Source organism: Trichosurus vulpecula, chromosome 6, assembly GCF_011100635.1.
Source record: "Trichosurus vulpecula isolate mTriVul1 chromosome 6, mTriVul1.pri, whole genome shotgun sequence".
NCBI lineage: Eukaryota > Metazoa > Chordata > Mammalia > Diprotodontia > Phalangeridae > Trichosurus > Trichosurus vulpecula.
In genome coordinates, this window is record NC_050578.1 from 229,441,067 (window position 1) to 229,461,271 (window position 20,205).

Here is a 20,205-nt window from a genome sequence, read left to right on the forward strand (position 1 = left end):
TGAGTACTTCACTAGAGATGTTCTTACAAGGTGATGTGGCTCTGCAGTATTCTGGCCTCAGTCATTCATCCAATTCTAAATCCATGTAATTAATTTAGTTTACATCTCTAGTGCCTCCTCATCTCGCCTAATTTGGTTGGGTCCAATGTTATCTAATATTCTGTGATATAATGAGGGTTTCTGACATCTGTCTGGTGTCCCATAGGTCAGCCCACCTTTTCCTAGGGAGCAGGACCAACGGCAGCCAGGTATACAACGAAGGATAAAACAAAAAAAAAACACAAAGTTAGTTCAATTTTTTAAAAGCCTGACTATGCCTGGTATCCAGCCCTACAACCCCTTGGATGTCATTTGGGTTGCCCCCAATCCTCTCAGTGTATCTGGGAACCTCCCTTGCCTACACTAAGCTAGCCCAAGGAAGAGGCCTCCTCCCCATTACTAACTCTCTGACTCCAATGTAACTTTCCAGCCTGATGGCATGCTCATTTCTATTCCACACTCAGTTCTTGATGAACAGGAAACCCCTCCCAGGTATCTCCTTCTCTCTTATCTCTCCTACCTTCTTGACTTGGCCCATGCCATCCCTGGACTAGAATGGATTCTCCCTCTTTACCTGACTGTTGAAATCCTACTTTTCTTCCAAGCTAAGCTCAGGTGTTCCATCCTTCATGAATCCGGGCATGATCTCCTCTCAGCTGGAAGTGACTTCCTCTGATTACTAGGCTTGCTCTCAACACTCAGTCCCATGCTGCCGTGTACCATCCTTGTGTGTGTGCTTTGTTCCCCTCCCCACCCCCACCTATAGTCCTTGCCTACAGAGACTTTGTCATTTTTTAAAATCTCTGTATCCCCCAGAGTGAGCACAGTGCCTTGCAAAACAATCAGAAAGCATTTATTAAGCACCTTCTATATACCAGGTACCATTCTAGGCATTGCAGATGCAAAGACTATAGTTTAATAGCGATTACTGTTCTCAGCTTGCATTAATGTGGGCAACAATACGCATAGAGAGAGATACATACCTGTGTTACCAAAATTTAATTAAAGTCATCTAGCATAGTCTCATTTTGCTGATGAGGAAACTGAAGCCCGGAGAAAGGATGTGGTTGTGTTTAAAATTAGGCTGACCCTTCACAGGGTATCGAGAAGTGGGACACATTGCCAAGGATGGGTGTTGGGTGAGAGCAGAAGGTACCTGGGCTGACTCCAGGCTGCTCCTCTATTTGCCTTTTCTCACTGCTTCCATGAGGAAGCCACATTTGTAGCGGTGCTGGGTATTTAGAAACTAAGCAAATTTGGTCATTAGAATCTAAGTTCCTTGAGGTAGGAACTGGTGTGGTTTTTTTCTTTTTTAAAAATTGAATTTAAATTAAATTTTTTTCTTTTAGCTTTCTTTGTATCCCTGGCACTTAGCACAGTGCCTGGCACAGAGTAAGTGGTTAATAAATGCTTGTGGACTGATTGATGGCTCTCCAGGCATCCAAGCTAATTCAAGGACTATTTTTTAAAAAACCTTATTTTCATGGAAATGCCAGTTTTCATTCCTGTGATGATAGCCTGACTTCAGGTGAAGACTTGAATTGGCCCTACAGCTTTCCCAGCCGCATGGGGCAGTGGCATCTCTACACAGGGCCAGGACTGTCTGTTTCATCTGGCTGTGCCCCAGGTCCTTCCCATCTGGACCTATAAGCCCTGGATGACTCCATCCTGTGCCCCCCCATGGTCAGCACATTTTGTCTGAGCATCACTAGCTCTTTTCCTATTGGCCGACTGCCGTTATTTTTTAAAAAAATCTTTTCCTGGGTGACCTTGATCCTGACCCACAGTGGATGGACAAATGGGCTTTTATTATGTGAGTGTCACTGCCTTTGAATCCTCTGGAGAAAAATGTGTATGTCCGTCTCAAGCCCTTTTTAATTCACCCTCATACTGCTCCCACCATATCCCACCAGCCCCTTGTAGGGCGGGGATAGTGTTTTGGAGAACCCTAGAACAATCCCATATGTTTGTGATAAAGCCAGAATTAGTACATTTTTGTTCTTTAGGCTGAGGATGAAAATGAATTCAGGGAAAACTTAGGGCATTGTGGTCTTATAAAAGAAAAACCTCTGACAGCTCAAGACGTGGCCCTGACTTTTGGAACTGAATGAATAAGGTCTTTCTATCAGTCAAATCAACAAGTATTTATTAAGCACTAATGTGCTGGGCATTGGGCTGGCAAAGAGAAGGCAAGGAACAAAAGCCCAGCAAGATCTCAGTAGACCATCAATCTAACCCAGCATTCCTCACTGGTCTTGGAGATTGGCCTGGTGCAGGGCTTCCTTAAATACCTCCACCAACAGAAAGCATCTAATAGAGTAGGTCGTTTCTGTTGTAAATTACCAGGAACCTGGAGAAGATCAAGGTCCTTTCAGGAGGCTCATGGTAAACCCTAAGCACATGTAGGATTTCCCAGTGGGGATGATGGTAGCTATGCCAGGCCAGGCCCCGGCAGCAGGAAGGTCAGTCTGTGGAGGCCTCGACAATCATTTGAGACCAGGCTTACCCGAGGTGGTTAAATCTGCTGTCAGGTGGCCACAGGTTAGTTAATATTTTGCTGTAAGACAGCTGATTGTGGCTCATGGGAAGTTCGACATCAATTCCTGGCTTTTCTGTGTAGGGCCTCTATAGTTTGGGGCAGGTCATTTCATCTGTAAAATGAGTGGACTGGATGAGATGATGTCTTGGGATTCCTCTGTTTGTAATAACATACGTTATCTTCTTTATCAAGGCAAGTCAGCCAGTATTTAGTAAATACTTCTACACTTAACACTGGGGATAGGAAGAAACACAAAAAAGAGCCCGTGCTCTCAGGGAGCTCTGTCTAATGGGGGAGACAGCGTACAAACATCTATGTACAGACAAGCCATAGACGGAATAAATAGGAGACAGTCTCAGATAGAAGGCAATAGCTTTCGGGGGAATCATCAGAAGCTTTTTGTAGAAGTGGGATATTAGCTGGGACTTGAAAGAAGTTGGGGGAAGCCAGGAGGCAGAGAAGTGAAGGCAGAGGATTCTAGGCATGGGGGATAGCAGGTGAAAATGCCTGGAGTGGGCAGATGGAGAATCTTTAATGAGGAACATCAAGGAGACCATGGTCACTGGGTCACAAAATATGTGTAGGGTGGTCAGGTGTAAGACTAGAAAGGTAGGAACCCAACAACCCTGTTGGGTAGGTGCTATGTATCTCCATTTTAAAGGTGAGGAAATAGAGGCCAACAGAGTTTAGCTGACTTGCCCAAGGTCTCACACCCAGTAAGTGCTGCCTCATCTGAGGAGGCAGGATTCAAACTCAGGTCTTCCTGACTCTGGAGTCCAGTGCTGCCTGTGTTCAAAAATGCAATGTACAGTTCTTTGAGTAAAAGCCAAATCCACACCGGAAACCGAGCAAACCAAATCTATGCCAGTGTCTGCCTGGTGGGACGTTGTGTCCTAGCTGAGTCCTTGGGTCTCCTGCCCCAAAGGTGCTGACAGGCAAGGGGGCTGGTTGGCTGAGCTAGCCAGGCTCTAGGAGACCAGGAGTTGGGTATAAGATCATCTGTTTCTCTTGGTATCTGCCCAGATGCTGAGGTTGAAATAATTTCCATTCCCAACACGATGATTTATTATAAATGGAGAAAACCGTGAGGCGGAAAGCAGGGTTGTTTGACCTAGCATTTTTGTGCTGCCCGGGAGAGTAGAGGGGTCACATTGTTGGGTGATTGTAAATAAATGAATGATTATGCTGTTTCCTAACTATTTAAAAGGAGCTTGCTAAACACACAGTGGGGTTTGGAAGGGTTTAGGCCACAGGTTCATGCATAGAAAAGAAGGAACATGCCTCCATGCTTTCCAGCCCGGCCTCCTACATTTGGGTTTTGGTCAGTAGTATGAGGTCAGTTTTGATACATGGAATGGCCAAGCCAGCTGTTGGCCCACAGAAGGGGAAACAATCCGAAATGGGATATTACTGGACAGTGTGTGCCTAAATTTGGCAGAAGCAAGCCTTCTATGAGGAGGTAGTAGAGTGGGGTGGTTAATAGCCTTTCAGGCACACCCCCATTTAATGGTTCATTTTCATAATACTAAGCCCACAAAAGGTCTCTATATTCCTCAGCTCCCTACATCAAAACCTATCCAGGAAGTTGCCTGAGGCTCAGAGAGGGTAACCTGCCCTTCAAGAGACTGTCAACTTTAGGAGCCTGGATCGAGAGCTGAAAGAGACCTTCAGAGGCTAGACGATCTATCTGCCTCATTTTTACAGATGAGGAAACTGAGGACCCAGAGGAGGTTAAGTGACTCACCTGTGTTAGGGGCCAGGTCTTCCAACTCCTACTCAAGTCTTTTTTGCCCTATACCAGGCTGCTTGTCAGGCAAAATTTGAATCCAGATCTCCAAACTTAACACTAAGCCAGGCTACATCTAAATATGCTCTTTGGCAACCAGTTCCCATGCTTTAACATTCTGATAGGTAACGTCTTTCCTCAGCCTGATGACACCTTCCCCTTTCTCCCATCCCCTCCTCTCTCCAACATTCTTCTGGACCGATCCATTCCCCGTTTGTGTTCAGTTAGCCCAAGAAGCACATTAGGCATGGTATTCCTGCAGAGGAGTGTGTGTCAATATCTAAAGTGAATGGAAGCACATTTTCATAAATCCCTTTTCTTTTGTCACCTCATAAACAATTACCAACCTGGTGTTCGATTTTTACTTTCATAGAAATTGTGTTCCATAGTGTTGCCACTAAGTAATATGCTCATTCTAAGCAAAGAATGCCCTGGAGAAATTTTTTTAAAAACTGATCGTCATCATTATTCCTTTTTGAAATAATGATCAAATGTATCTTTGTAAACTGATCAGATGTAGTTTCTAGATAGCTGTGATAATAAGAGTATTGAAGTTTTGCCTTCGGATTCTTAAGTCTTTCCATCTCTCAGATTCTGGCCTAGAGCACCCAAGAGAGGCTGACAAATCGAAGATGAGAGATCTCAAGGCAGCTTCCTTGTTTCTCCTCAGTGCAACTTGGAACTGCTTGAAGCCATCCTAAGTTATATTGTTGAGCCTTTTTGTTCAGAGAGTAGGGTCATGAAGTCTCTGATTTTGTTGCTAGTGAATATACAATGAGTATTATGAAAGCCAAACTAACATAAACCTTGGATTTGAGTCATAGGCTTTTGGAGACCCAGCAATGTAAGCCAGTGCCATTACCTGTTTCGAGGAAGAAAGTCTTCCTGGTTACTGATTGGAGCAGCCTGTACAATTGTTCTCAGAGGCCTAATCAGCCATGTTTAGGGAAGTCCTGGGCCCTCCTTTCCAGGAATGTGTTTTTCCAAATTCTTTAGAAATAGTTTGTTCTGAACTAACTAACTAACTAACTATACACACACACACACACACACACACACACACACACACACACACACACACACACATATGTATATATATATACACATAATATACGTATGTATGTGTGTGTATACATATATATTTTTTTTTCTTTGAATGTTTCAGGTGGAGAACCACACGGAAGAAAATGACATGTATAAGCGAAGACGGAAAGGCATAGATAATTTGGAAGAGGTAAGTATTTTCAGTACTTCTGGGAAACACACTAAAACTAGCCTGGGAGAAAGACCTAAAGGAACCTCCTTTTTCCCCAGCAGTGACCCACCTGCTAAGATACAGTGGGATACCAACCCACCATTTACCCACCCATCTTTTCCCTTGGTGACCTTTGACTGCAGAGATCCAGGGGGCTGTTTCTAGGCTGAATTAATAATGATAGGCTCATAGGTCCAGAGTTGGAAGGAACCCCAGGGGCCATTTAATACAATCTATTTATTTTGTAGAAGAGGACACTGAGGGCCAGATAGGACCAGAGAACATAGATCGGTAGCTGGAAGCTTTCTAATTCTACCCTCTTATTTTAGAAATGAGGAAACTGAGTCCCAGAGAGGTTAATCAGCTTGCCCAAAGTCATAATAATATAGTAAGTGTGAGAAGTGGGATGTAAATCTTCTCACTCCTTAGCTAGTTGTCTTTCCACTGGACTACTCTGCCTCAATTGTGCTGTTTCTCAGACATCCCACTGAACTGAATTCAAACTTGGGTTAGAAAGTGACCTTCTGCCATTTTCTAGTGTAACTTATCAGAATTACTCTACTTCCAAATTTTCTTCCTCTTAGGGCTTTAAAAAAAGTAAATAACCTATTCCACTCTAACCCTCCCTTTATTATTTTGGAGATGACCTTTCTGTGAATGCTGCTGTCTTCTCACCTAGTTGCTTGCCGTTTCCCTCTCTAAGGAAAAAGGGCCAGAAAACTGTTAGTCATAATGTAGCACACCAATGGGACCACTATTAGTCCCTCTGAAATTGAGGCCAGGGAGAGAGATTCCCTTTTATTAGCCCTGGATGAAATGAGCTGTTCTCACTAGCTTTCTCTTGCTGCCATGGGTGATGGAAGGGAACCCAACTCCAAACTCTGGCCTGCTTGCAGAGCCCCCTTCTCTATCTGGTGCTTTGTGGTGGGGGGGAGGTCTTCAAGTGTCCCTGGAAAATGTGATAATGTCTCCCTTCCTCCATTTTCACCCTTACAGTCATCAAGCTTTTCTAGCCGAAGCGCGGGTTCATTTCGAGACTACGGCATTGGGAAAGAAGGCATGAATCAAAATAAAGTGAAGTCCATGGCCAATCAACTGCTGGCTAAGTTTGAAGAGAATACTCGGAATCCTTCCCTTCTGAGACAGGTGAGTCTCATGGCCGAGCACGGTGTCTTCCGGGTGACCCTGACCCTACAGGGAGGTAGCTGAAAGACAAGGCCTAATGACAGGCTTCAGGTATGCTTCAGGATCCTGGCTCGAGTGGGCTCCTGAAACTCATGTGGCATGTATACCTTCCAGGTGTACTGTGTGTGTGTCCTTGTGTATACTCGGCAGCCTGGGGCGGTGGGGCAATGGGGCTGCATTAAGAATCTGTTCTGCGGGATCTGTCTTAGTACCCGGTGAAACACTCCCATCCCAAACCCAATAGTCTGTTTTGAATCTCTAAAAACCTTATTGCACTACCAGAATATAGACCTACCTCTAACATTTCCTAGAATTCCTTGCTGCCACCCCCAGCCCCCACACTCCCAACATGCTAGCAGACCAGGTGAGTATCTGGTAAGGCAAGAGCCCCATGTCCTAGCTCCAGTTAATACTTCTGTTTGATTTATTAAAATTTCCCAACCCAGAGAGGCGATGTTGTAGCTAGAGAACTAACTGGTCTTGGAACCAGGAAAACCCAGGGTCGCTTTTCGCTTCTGACAACTATCGGCTTTGTCAGCCCGGATAAGTGACTTTGTCTCTCAGGCAGCAATCTAAGCCCAAAGCTTGCCAAGCAGGTGCCAGTGCACTTTGGGAGAGGGAGTCTTCTCAGTGGGAAATCCCTATGTGATATGTCGCATGATATCACAGAACCAGTCTTTAAAAAAAATGAGGCCCACAGCCTAATTTATTTTAGGCCCAACCTTTGTTCCTTTTGGCCCTACTCCCGTGGACTGGGGGGTTTGCTCAGAATTGTCCCTTGCATAATTCTGGTTGATGCATTTCAGAAAGACCCATGTTGAGGAAGACCTGAGTTCAGATTCTACCTCACTTATTAACTGTATGACCCCAGGCAAGTCACTTAGCCGATGTTTGCCTCTTTCTCCTCCTCTGTACATGAGGAATAAGGGGATGATAATAGCACCGACCTCCCAGGGTTGTTGTGTGGATCAAATGAGATAATGATTATAAAGCCCTTTAACACAGTGCCAGGCACATAGGAAGTGCTATATAAATGTCAGTTATTATTATTTAGGCTGTCCTCCTGGTCACCACACATTCCCAAGATGGGGCTTTCAGTCGCCCTGGGAGGACAGCAGAGGCTGGCTGGCCTAAGCCAAGAAGCTCGATAAAGGTCTAGATCAGGATGTTCAGGAGGATGAGTAGATGCTAGATGGCTGAGCTCTGGACACCATTCATGAGCTCGGAGTTAAATGGACCCTTGCTAAGGGCCTCAGCCTGCTTCATTCCAAAGGGTTCTTTCTTCTAATCTGAGTAGGAGCCTTTGACTTTGGTGGGTGGTGGGGAGCCCATTTCTTCATCACAGAGACAGGCAAGTGACCATGACAAGGAGAAAAATTCCTGCTGCTTCTGAAAGGCCCGCTGGCTCCTCTCCTCCACCCAGCCCCTGCATGGGATCTGGCAGAGTTCCTTCCCTTCCTTTCCCTTCCTTTCCCTGACAAAACTGGAATTCTCATGATATCTAAGAGGAACAAGCCTGATAGATAGATTTATGGCTATTTGTGTTTCTGGGGGGAAGGCTGTGTTGCTCATGTGGATGGGCTGGATGGGCTGAAGCTCCTTGGTTGCACCCCTGTTTTAGGCCAACAGTTCTGCTCTGGCCCTGCCGCCCTGGCACCCCATCCTTCATCTCCTCTTTGTTTCCTGTCTCCCAGTGTCTTTCAGTCTGACTTACCTTTTATTTTCATGTTTCCTACGGTTGCTCTTCTCAACTCAACTTTCTTCTCCAAGGCACAAGGTCCTTCTGGCCTAGGTAAGCCAGTCCTCCACTCTCCTGCTGGCCCTCCTGTTAACCCTCGCTTTGCTAAGCCAGAGGACCCTCCACCCAGCCCGTCACCTCCTCTCAAAAGGCAGGTAGGGTTTCATTCTCACTTCTAGCCTGGCAAGGTTGATATTTCATTTCAGAAGGGAAGGAATTGCGGGCCCTCCAGGATAATCCCCACCGCATCCCTCGTACTCTCAGACCATTACTAATATCACAAGGACACACTTTGGGGCAAACTTTGATGTACAGCAGACATCCTTCTTTATCCATTAGCTTGACACTCAGTTATCCTGTATTTATTGAATACCTACTGTGTACTTGTTAAGAAGAAAAAAAAAACCACTGAATTTGATTATTTTGCTCAATTACCTTGTGGCAGATATTTTTTCAAAGACTAGAGATTTGCATCCTGGAAGCAGGAAATACTTTTGAGCTGGTAGGGTTAATTCAGTGGTTCATCTCCTATTCCTCTGAAGAGGGACCAAGCAGGGTAGGAAGGAGGCCTTGTAGCAGGCAGCGTGTGGCGTGGTTGTCAGCAGTGATCTCCCTGTGGCAATGGTGGGGCAGTGAAATGCCAGCTTTGGGTTGGGGGGGGGTGGGGGACACCCAGCCAGAGAGGCAATGTGTCTTCTTGGATTCTGGGATGGGCTTGACAAGCTTTGTTTGGAAGGCCCCGCCTTTCTACTCACCTCTAATAACAGTATTAGGAAGTGTGTGTGTGTGTGTGTGTGTGTGTGTGTGTGTGTGTGTAAAATCCCATATTTCCTGGTGGGAATCAGGTGATTTTACTGAGATGTCTTAGACTTTCCATGAAAGGAGAGTGTCGTTTAATAGTGACTTTTTTTTTTCTAAGACCCTTTTTAAGGAAAGATGGCAGAGTGGATAGAATGCCAGGCCTGGAGTCAGGAAGACTCATTTTCCTGAGTTCATATCTGCCCTCAGACACTTACTAGCTGTGTGACCCTGGGCAAGTCTCTTAATCTTATTTGCCTCAGTTTCCTTATCTGTAAAGTGAGCTGGAAAAGGGACTGCAAACCACTCCAGTATCTTTGCCAAGGAAACCCCAAATGGGGTCATGGAAAATCAGACACAACTGAAATGACTCTACAACAACACTGACAAAGTCCTTTATAAATGCTAGTTATTATTGACTTAAACCCCTTGTTTTACAAATGAGGAAGCTGAGGCCCAGAGCAGTTCAACAAAGTCATCAGTTTCAGTGAGAGATTCGATCCCATACCCTCTGACTCCAGAGCTAACCTTCTTTCAGTTGTCTCTGGACCTTCTAAGGTCCCTTCCCCGTTTAGACCTGTGTTCCTATGATCTGTGCCTTCTAGCATTTTGTCTTGAGCAGAATCCACTGGTTTGGGTTGTTGGTTTTGTACAGGAGCTCACAAGAAGAGCTTACTAGTAACTTGTAAAAAAGAGAAGGCTGCCATTTTCTTTGGTGCGGCTGGTGCTTTGGGCCACGTCTGCCTCAGGTTCCTGGTTTCCTCTCTTCCTCATGACCTCTTTGTGCATGTGTGTGCATGTGCATGTGTGTACATGTGTGCACACATGGAAATGTGAGGAAACACTGTGTGGAGGGGAAGGCCCTTGCCCAGTTTCCCTGTTTCCTAGTTTCAGACACTAGCTATGACTGAGCAGGTGCTCCGGGAGTCAAAGGTGGCTTCTCCTGCTAGCGACGGCCTGACCAGGCTTTTGAGAGCTCGAGCCAAGTCGGACCTGCAGCCCTTCCACTCAGGAAGCCTGGCTCCTTTGCCATCCGCCTCTCCTGGGGCATTTGCTCTCATTGGGACGCTGAGGCGCCTGCAGCACGTGGAGGAAAAGATTCACCAGGTGAAAAATGGACCCCACTCCCCCTCTTCTTTGCTCTAGTGTTAGCTGCCCTTTACCCCATAGAGCCTCTGGCTAAATGCAGCCATCTCTTTCTATAGGAATTCCCCTAATCCTCATGCTTTGATATTTCTATGAACAAGTCTGTGAAAATATTCTAGCACTACTGGACTTTCTCCTATTCTTAACTAAAGCTTCTCTGTCTCTCTTCGGTCTGTCTGTCTTTCTGCCCATTTGTCTCTACCTGTCTGACTCTGTGTCCACCTCTCTCTGCCTTTGTTTGTCTCTGTTTTTTGGTCTCTCCCCATCTCTCTCTCCTTCTCTCTCTCTCTCTCTCTGTCTCTCTCTTTCTCTCTCTTTCTGTCTATCTCTCCTACTGTCTATGTCTGTTTCTCTTTCTCTGTCTCTTTTTCACCTGCAGAAGAGGGCTCAAAACTTAGCCAACAGGGAGTTTCACAAAAAGAATATTAAAGAGAAAGCTGCTCACCTTGCCTCCATGTTTGCAAGTGAGGACTTCCCCCAGGTAACTGTTGCATGATTGACTGGGGCACAAGGAGCCAAGATTCCAGAAGTCCTGGGCAGCAGATGGACTGCTAGCTGGGCTCTGGGCTCTCTGCCTCACTCCCTCTCCCATCAGAGCATGCTGGATCAGACACAATTCATCAGTCCCTCCCTGTGGGTACTGGGCATTGTTTGGCACTTGGGAACTAGATCATTTTGCATTAGAATGGAAAATGCAGTGCTGTCCAAAGGGGGAAACTATCAGCCTTGGAAAAATCTGGAAATTTTCAGGCTCACCCTCAATGAATTCAGGAGAAGGGAGAGGGTATTTACAAACAAAATTACAGGTCCCCAGCATGTAACAAGGCCCAGGTGTAACCTCCCTCCTTCAGAATAGCTCTATTTCTCCTTTTTTTCCCCCTTGATTAGCCCCTGGGTCCTGACTGGTTTGACAGCAACAAATTTAATTCAGCTGCCATTTATTAAATGCTAGCAATGTGCCAGGCACTGTCCAAGATATTGGTGCTGTAAAGACAATAGCAAATCATTCCTTGCCTTCAGGGAACTCACACTCTTATCAGGGAGATGTCATGTGCACATCTATGTATATTGTAAAAATACATACAAAATGAAGACAACGTCATTTGGAGGTGGGATGGGTGCACGAAGTCTTCATGGAGATGTCGGTGCCTGAACTGGGCTGTTTGCTGGAAGAGGGCAACCACAGAGGTGGTCATCCCACTCTTAATCAGCCTATTGACTGAGAAAGTAACCACTGTTTGGTTCCACTCAACCTGGTTTGTTTTGTTTTTTTTATTATGGGAGAGTAGAAATGGTTTGACCCTAACAGCAGCCTCCTGCCATCTAAATGGGAGCCAGATGGGGCCAATTGAACTCTAAGGGTGAAGGTCCCATCTTGTCTTGAGACATGTGAAAAAAGAAAAAAAAAACAACAAAACAGCTTCTCTCTCTCTGCAAGGGGACACTCACATGCCTGCTTCACTCCTTGTAACGTGGACAGATGTGCATTTCCTCTGGAATAATCATTTTTCCTATTTCTGTCCCACGCAGAATAAACTACTCACCAAAGGCCTTTCTCACTCCCACCCTCTCCCTTCCTCTTGTCTTCCTTCTCGTGACTCAGCTGATGCTTCCTTTTCTTCATCTGTTGACTCGGCTTCCTCTGACAGAAAGGTAGTCAATTGTGATTAAATTCTCTCTTGTGCTCTGAGGCATGCTGATGTATAAGTCCAATAGTTTCGCGACCTTGTTAAGGGTGAAAAATGTCCTTGATGTAATATGTGTTTTTTTTACGTTCATATATAAATCATAAATATATAAATTATATATATTTTTATATATATATATATATAATTTTTTTCATAGCAGTCAAAGACATCATGGATTTATAGCCTTGTATCTATGCATAGATGAGAACCATTCAGCAAAACCCAACCTAGTTAGGATGAAAAATGTGGAGAAGAGTGTTGCTAGCCCTGGTTAAATAGATGATAAAATATTAAAGAATAAAAGGATCCCCTGGGACCTCAGGCATCTGTTTGTCCATTTGCTCTCACATTTATTTTTGTAATGAATGTTGATACCGTTGCTAAGGCAGGTTGTGCCAAGCTTTTGAAAAGCTTAGCCTCCACTTTCTGGGGCCTGCAAACTGAATTCTTTACATGGGGATGGAAGGGTGTCAGTTGGGATTTTGATACTCATCAGCCCTGAAGCTACATGGTAGCTTCAGACTGTGATAATCCAGTCAAGAGTTAACTCTTAGGAACCTGGACTGGGAGAGTCAATCCGTGGTGACAGACAGAGAGATCCCTCTGACTTGATGAATCAGAACCAGGAAGTAGGAAATTCATTATAGATGAAAGTGGCAACCTATGGCAATACTTTCTAGCCCCTGCTTTGCTCCCACAAAGCATTGATTTGCAATAGCCCTTAGACCATTTTGACCACATTTGATATGGTCTCTTGGAGTGTGTTGGCAGTGGTGGTGGTGGTGGTGGTAGCCAGGTGGTGTAGTGGATAGAGGGCCAGACCTGGAATCAGGAAAACCTGAGTTCAAATCTGGCCTCAGATACTAACTAGCTGTGTGACCCTGGGCAAGTCACTTCACCTTCTTTGCCTCAGTTTCCTCATCTGTAAAATGAACTGGAGAAAGAAATGACAAACCAGTCCAGTGTCTTTGCCAAGAAACCTCCAAATGGGGTCACGAAGAGTCAGACAGGACAGCAACAGCAACAATGAAATGGGCCCTGGACCCTGCTGCGAGTGATGCTGGGGTGCTCTCCGAAGGTCCTTCCTAGACCCTGAATGGACAGCAGCTTATTTAACCATTTAAGCCGCCATCACTCCATGGTTTTCTTACTCTTGCTTCTCCTTTCTCAGTTCCAGATCTGACTGAGTGTGCATTTTTGTCACAGCCAAGGCAAAGCTCAGTACATGTGGCATACCCATCTCCAGGGAGGGAGGGAAGGAAGAAGGAAGGGAGGAAGAAAGGAAAGAAAGGAAGGAGGAAGGAAAGAAGGGAGGAAGGAAGGAAAGAGAAATAGAAATGCAAGGCAGACCCTGTCTTGTCTCCATAGCCTTAGCCATCCGGATCTCCTCTGGCAGGAATGGAGGGGGGCAGGAGGTGGAACAGACTCCTGAAGAACAGTGGATGTAAAGAGAACACACCTTTCCCTCCAGGTGTGGAATGATCTAGAGGTGCTGCACATCCGAAAAGCAGCGCAGCTGTTAGATGCTTTCATTTCTCCAGCCAGGTGGATCTGTGTGTAATTAAGAGGATCGCCTTCTCCCTGGGCTTTTGGGAAATGTGAACCTATTAAATTAACAAACAACTGGAACAGAAAGATGATTACAAACAAACAATTGGAAAGTCCAATGCCCTGCACACCATACAATGTAGCCCTGAAGTGCATATATATATATATATATATATGTATATATATATATGTGTGTGTGTGTGTGTGTATATGTGTGTGTGTATATATATATATGTGTGTATATATATACATATATACATATATACACATACATATATATATACATATACATACATATATATATATATATGGAGAGAGAGATAAATCGTGAGCTGGGTTTAATCACTGTTAAGGATTCTCCATCCTTTCTTTCTCTCTCTACCATCCGCTTGGATAATCAGGATAAGACTCAGTAGGTCCATGTGTGTCGTGAATGCAGTTACTTTAGTTCAGCACACTGGGGTTAAGTCCTGGCCAAGTTCCACCAGGAGGAAGCAGGGGAAGTTACCAGCTACTCACTTGGTGATTGCTCGGAGGCTCCAGGGCCCTCCTTGCCCAAGGATCAAACCAAGATGGGCAGCTGCCCCTAAAGCAAGAGCGGATAAGCAGTGCATTTGATTTTAAACCCATTGGTAGAAAAGTTGATCATTTGTTGAAAGGAAATACAAGGAAACCTGACCTTGCTGTGTGACCTTGGGATTGATCCGGTCCCTTCTATGTACCTCATCTGCAGAAGAAAGGGTCAAGCCTCGATTGCCTGCTCCAACATTTTGTGGTTCTATTCCAGCAACACTAGAATAGCCTTTATGATGTCAGGGAAAGACAGACCTGGAACCCAGGCCTCAAAATAGGATCTCATATAGATGGTTGATATTTATAACACCTATAATAATTTTCCAGTACAGTCTGTTTTAGGTGGCTAGGGACCAAAAGCCCTGACCCTAGCTGTGAGATGGGGCGTTCATTCCCCCTTGGAGCACTAATTCTAGATGCCTCTCAGCCCAAGCACTGGGGATATAGATAATTGCCCTACATCCTGTACCTCTGTAGCTGGCCTGCTATCGCAAAGCAAGAAGAGGCCCCCTTTCCTGCCTGGTCCTCCACTGGCCCCCAGCTAGCTGGCCTCTTCAGGGGAAAGCATAGCAACCCAATCACCTTCCCCAGCTCTTCTTTCCATCCTGCCCTTGACTCTGAGAGCTGTGCCCGAGTCAGGACGTTCTCTGTCACCTCCCTTTCTGATGGAAGGGCAGGCCTTGGGCAAGAGCTTTCCCAAGGGCCCAGGCACCATGGCCAAGGTTGAAGGGAGAACGATAGTTCTTCAGCTTGTCTGTGTCCAGGCCTTCCCTCTGGGTGGGATCTGGCAGTTTGGCTCAGTCCACAGATACCTAGAGTTCATTCATTTAGCAAATCCAGAGGGCAGGGGAGGGTGGCTCAGGAGCTGCTTGCCTGGGTGTGGCTGATCCTCCCAGGTAATAGGTTTGGCACCAGGCTGCTCTTAGCAAACAGCTCTGTCAGTGGCCTTTACTGTGGGCCCTCTTGGTCTCATGGGACTCATCCAGGAACATCCATTCATCTATTCCAATTCCTTTTATTACTTCTGAGGCTTCTCCTCAGAATGAACTTTTTTTTTTTGAAAGGACACACCCACAGAAAGGCCAGGAACATGAGACAAAAATCATCAGCTATGGGCCTAGGGAATAATCTAAGAGTTGGAATCTGAAAAATCCTTTGAAATGAATGGCACCCCAGCCAGCCCCAGTTGCATATTGGGATCATGTTGCCCCCTGGGCACCCCACTGGCTTTTTTATACATATGCCCTTGTGCCAGCAGAAAATGTGGGGGAACCCTCCCCCCAATCAAAAACAAATTTTCCATTCTGCCCTTTTCAAACAAAGTTATGAAAAACTCTGACCCTCTGATGCTTCTTACTTTACTAGCTTCATCCCTAGTAATTAAAGGCCATTTTGATCTATTTAACATGGTAAGGCCATGGTTAAAACAGTATGGGCCTGTAAGTCTTTGCCCATGAATGCGATATTAGGTAGATTTGATGAAATCTTTCTTAGAGAAATACTTGGGATCAGAGCCTGCAGTAGATTCAAGAAGGGGCAGGGGCTGTGTTTAGGTCAGTGCAATACCCCATGCCCTCTTGGAATATTTTCCAATGTCCATATCCTGTTGGTCATTCATGCCAAGTTTCTTAGGACAGAAGTCATCAATTCATAGCATTCAGAGCTGGACAGAGTCCACGGTAGTGGGTAAGCAGGACCGGTTTTGGAACCCAGCTCCTCTGACCCCAGTCCAGGGGTCACTCTGTTACTACCCTGGGCTCCTCTCACCAGTCCCAAATACACTCAGCTCCAAGGCCCCTGGGTCACTTTTTAGCTGATTCCTTTTTTATCCCAGAGTTGCCAATGAGCAGCTGGAACAGAGGTGGAGGGGATGGGGAGAGGGGGGGTCCTGGACCTTCAACTATACTCTTTGCCCAAGCTCAGAGATGCCTGATCTGACCTTGCCTCTGTTTCACTGTAGTCCTTTGTGCCAGGAGCTACTGGAAAGCCTAGGCCTCCTCCAAAGGTGGAATCTAAGCAAAAGTTATTTCAGCCAGACCCGAGCCAGGTATAGCCCTTGTTTGCCTGTGTTTGTGCTCCTCTGGCTGCACCCAGGTTTGTTGTATTATTGTTGGTGGCAAGTGCATGTGAGAAAAGATGGCCTGCTAACCTTTCCCTCCCCCTCCCCCTTACATCCATTTGATTTATTTATCCCCTTTATGTTGCATGGGCTAAAAAGACATCTAGCATTCCAAATGAACTCAAAATACTTAATTTTGAAGTTATGCTATTGACAGAAGAGGGCACCACTTCTTTTGCAGAAACCAGTTTCAAATGTAAGATTTTAAAACATTGGTGTATAGACCATGTGACGACATCTACTGCTAGTGTATGGTATTGCAGCTTCTAACAAATGCCTGGACAAAAAGTGAAGACTCAATCTTGGGAAGCTAGCTCCATATGGAAAGATGGGGTGTCCTGAGGCATTGGGAGGAATTTCCCTATGACCCAAGATAGTATGGAGGAGGTGAAAGGTGGCTCTGCAAATGCAAAAGGGAATTGTAAAGGAAAAATAGGCTGCTGGGTTCCTAGTAGGCACGGTAGGAATTGGTGTTACTGTATTTGAGAAGAGCATCTCTCCAGGCATATCACTCCTGGGGCCTGCCTTGCTGCTGGGATCCCAGCGAGTTCACAGGGTGGGGTTGGGGCTGGGGGCGCAGAACGGTCCTTTGTGCGTGGGGAGGGTGGGTGGCTACAGGAAGATCAGACTTGATTTATAGTCAGTTTGGAAGCAAAAGTCCTATGAGGCTAGTGATACTGATGGAGCGAGGCCTTGGGGTGCTGAGAGAAGGTGCCTAGGCTGGGAGTTGCAAGACCTGATTGCAGCCCTGGCTTCCTAGCTGTGACCTGGGGCTGATTAGCTTCCCTCTATAGGCTTCAGTGAAATGAGGGAACTGGACTCAGTCCCCTGCTCCAATAGCACTGGCCTCTTCTTAAGGTGTAAAGGAAAATCCTTGGGCCCAGACCAAGAAAGAAAATCTCAGATGGATGGTGGATAGTCACCACCTAGTTAAAATACATTTTCTGGTGCAGTCTGTTCTATGTCTCTGGGGACAGAGTGGGGGCATTTCTGAGTTCAGGTGGCCTTCTGGATTGTCGTGCCTGCTGGGCATCCCTTTGCTTAAAACCTTGTTTCCTTCTTCAGTCTTGAGTTCTACAGATATTATGTGTGCAGGGAAGCCAGCAAAAGGCATTATGGCATCATCATAGGGAGCCAGTTTGGTGTGATGGGTGGAGCATTGGAGTCAAGGTCAGGAAGACCTGAGGTTGAATCCCTCCTTAGACACCAGTTGTATGATGCTAGGTGAGTTATTTAAACTCTTCCAGCCTCAGCTTCCCCATCTATGAAGGGGAGATAATAAAAGCACCAACTTCTTAGTACTGTTGGGAAGATCAGAGGAGATAAAACATTTTGTAAACCTTAAAGTGTTTTCACCTTCTGTTGAATATCTCTAGTGCCCCCTCTCCTAGACAAAAACATATCATGAGTTGGTGTTTGAGTTTTTTATGTTATTGTTAGTTATTACTAATAACTGTCAGTTATTACCGATACTAGTTATATGATCATAGCCAGTCAGTTCAACTTCCACTGCTTGAGACAACTCTCAAGTGATGGATTGAGTTGCTACCCTGCATTGGTAGAATGAGTTTCTACACCAGGAGTTCCCCACAGATTAAATCATAGGTCCAGTCCAGTCCCTCTCCCCCCAACCCCCAAGAAAGGAGAAGATGGTGTAACTACTGAAAAAAAAATAGAGCCCCAGGCTGAGTTTGTGTGAACTAGGTAAACCCCTTAATGCAGGTGATGATGTAGCATGAGAAATGACCTCATTTAGTCCTAAGTGGTCTGCATCTGAGTGCTCCATCCCTTCTCTATGGAGAGAGTCTATGGAATGAGCTGATCTCCCAGTGACCTGAGCTTGCCTCAGCTCTGGGGAAGTAGAGAGAGAGGGAGGGAGGGAAGGAGGGAGGGAGGGAGGGAGAGAGAGAGAGAGAGAGAGAGAGAGAGAGAGAGAGAGAGAGAGAGAGAGAAAGAGAAAGAGAAACATGCTGTATGGGAACTAGGGTCTGGTGCTCAGTAAACTTCTGGCAGCCAGCTTGTCTGTGTTACTGCCCTAGACCCTTTCACCCAGGATTCCAAGGTTCTGGAAATAAACACCCTCCTTCCTAGTCATCAGCCTTGGTCAGACCTATAATGAAGAGCATATGTTCCTTCTTGGAACCTCCAACTTGATTCACAGACATCGAATCCTGAGGCTGGGCTTTTACCCTTACTTGTGAACCAAAGAAGAGTCAGATTGCAGAAATCTCAACCTTTTAGGCAAATCCTCTAACCTTAGATTCATCCTCTGTGAAAATGATTCAGTCCCTGCCATCTCTAGATGTATGGTCTATGATCCTTCTTTGTTAAGGACCACAATTCCAGAGAGCCAGTTAAATGTGGCACTGTCGAAGCCCAGGGTCTTTGTCCTTAGCCATCCCAGTATTTTTTAATCCCAAGGCAGACTTGTGTGGTGAGTGCTTGCTGTCCAGCCTTCCTCCCCTGCATCCACTTGACCTGCTCACTACTTCTTCTACTTCTACTCACTACTCACACTTCTCTGGATTTGTTGACCAACTCTTCATGAGGACTACTCTGCTGACCAGGGGACTCTGTCCTTTTCCCAGGATGGGCAGGGAGGTCCCTATTAATTCAGTTTAAGTTATCAAACACAGCCATTGTGTGTCTGTGTGGGGTGTTTATACAATAAAGAATTGCCCAACCTAGTGTTGACTCATGCTAAGTGGTAAGTCATCGCCCAGCTTGGACTGTAGGCCTTGAAGATCTCAGTCTTTGTGGTGGAGGATGGCAATTCATCCAAGAAGTGAATTTCTCTAATCAGACATCAGGACCTGCTTTTCTCATGTTTTAAAACTGGATTGATGGGGCTTGTTTGGTGTTGTGCCTGGATTTCTGGGAGCACGGGATGAGTCCCGGCTCTGAGACCTCTGTGGACTGCCTTCAAGAGCATCAGTCTCAAGTTCTCATACCTCAAGGTCCCACCCCCCCCCTTCCTTTGAGTTCAGGGGAGTGTCCTTTGGAAAGTGCTCCTTTATTTGGCCTGACTCCTTCAGAGAGGAGAAAGGAGAACAACTCAGTTCCTTAAGCTTTAAGTAGGATTCCACAGTCATCGTAGAAGCACCCATAGGCTTTGAGAGTGGGGTGCTCCAATTATCCCAAATATGCCAAATGTCATCTCTTGCCCTGTCTCAGGTCTGATACCCAATGGAACAGCGTAGTCCCAGAGGACAATTGGGGGTTTGAACATCCACCATAAGCAGGAATTTCAGACAACAAAACCTGGTGAGGTTGTTGCTCAAGGTCTTGGCCCCTCTTGGAGTTTCACTGATGCAATAATTCAATTTCCACAATACCTGAGGCCCTAGACTAGAATGGAATGTGGCGCCATTTTCTAATCGGACCTTGCATGAAGTCATTAAGTTACCCATTGGTTGAGTCAGCCTCCACTGGTATTCTTCTTTGGAAGAGGCTCAAACAGCTACACCCATTGGGTAATGTGGTTCTATTGCCAGTAAATGCAGGGGCTGGTCATATGTTGGGCCAGTAATTTGTTGTCCTCTAAGATAGATGTTTGTTCAAATATAAACAGGGAAAGACTTTAAAGAAGGCCCCATTTATCCCCTCCAGGGAGTTAGGGTTATTGTGTGGGGGCAGAGTGAAGTGGTTTTTAAACCCCCTTACAACACTACAAAAATGAATTGTCAACATTATCATTGTTATAAAAGTCTGCAGGCTGGGTCAGTGCTTTTACCAAGAATAAAACTGTCGTGTTTTAGAGAACCCTTCCCCTTCTCTCCTCCCTCTCTCCA

General features: G+C 45.7%; 1 protein-coding gene across 9 annotated transcripts in view; it reads left to right on the plus strand.

The window, feature by feature from the left end:
- MICAL2 (microtubule associated monooxygenase, calponin and LIM domain containing 2) overlaps positions 1-20,205 on the plus strand; it is a 161,792-nt gene that overhangs the window by 128,251 nt on the left and 13,336 nt on the right. For 6 of the 9 annotated variants that reach the window (XM_036762439.1, XM_036762443.1, XM_036762442.1 and 3 more), the window contains exons 15-21: positions 5,530-5,598; positions 6,616-6,765; positions 8,575-8,697; positions 10,229-10,447; positions 10,866-10,967; positions 12,017-12,139; positions 16,256-16,342. In XM_036762439.1, the coding sequence (XP_036618334.1) occupies positions 5,530-5,598; positions 6,616-6,765; positions 8,575-8,697; positions 10,229-10,447; positions 10,866-10,967; positions 12,017-12,139; positions 16,256-16,342 (873 nt within the window). Of the gene's footprint in view, positions 1-5,529; positions 5,599-6,615; positions 6,766-8,574; positions 9,165-10,228; positions 10,448-10,865; positions 10,968-12,016; positions 12,140-16,255; positions 16,343-20,205 lie in introns of those variants that run through there. The other 3 variants (XM_036762445.1, XM_036762446.1, XM_036762447.1) reach the window with 2 other exon arrangements.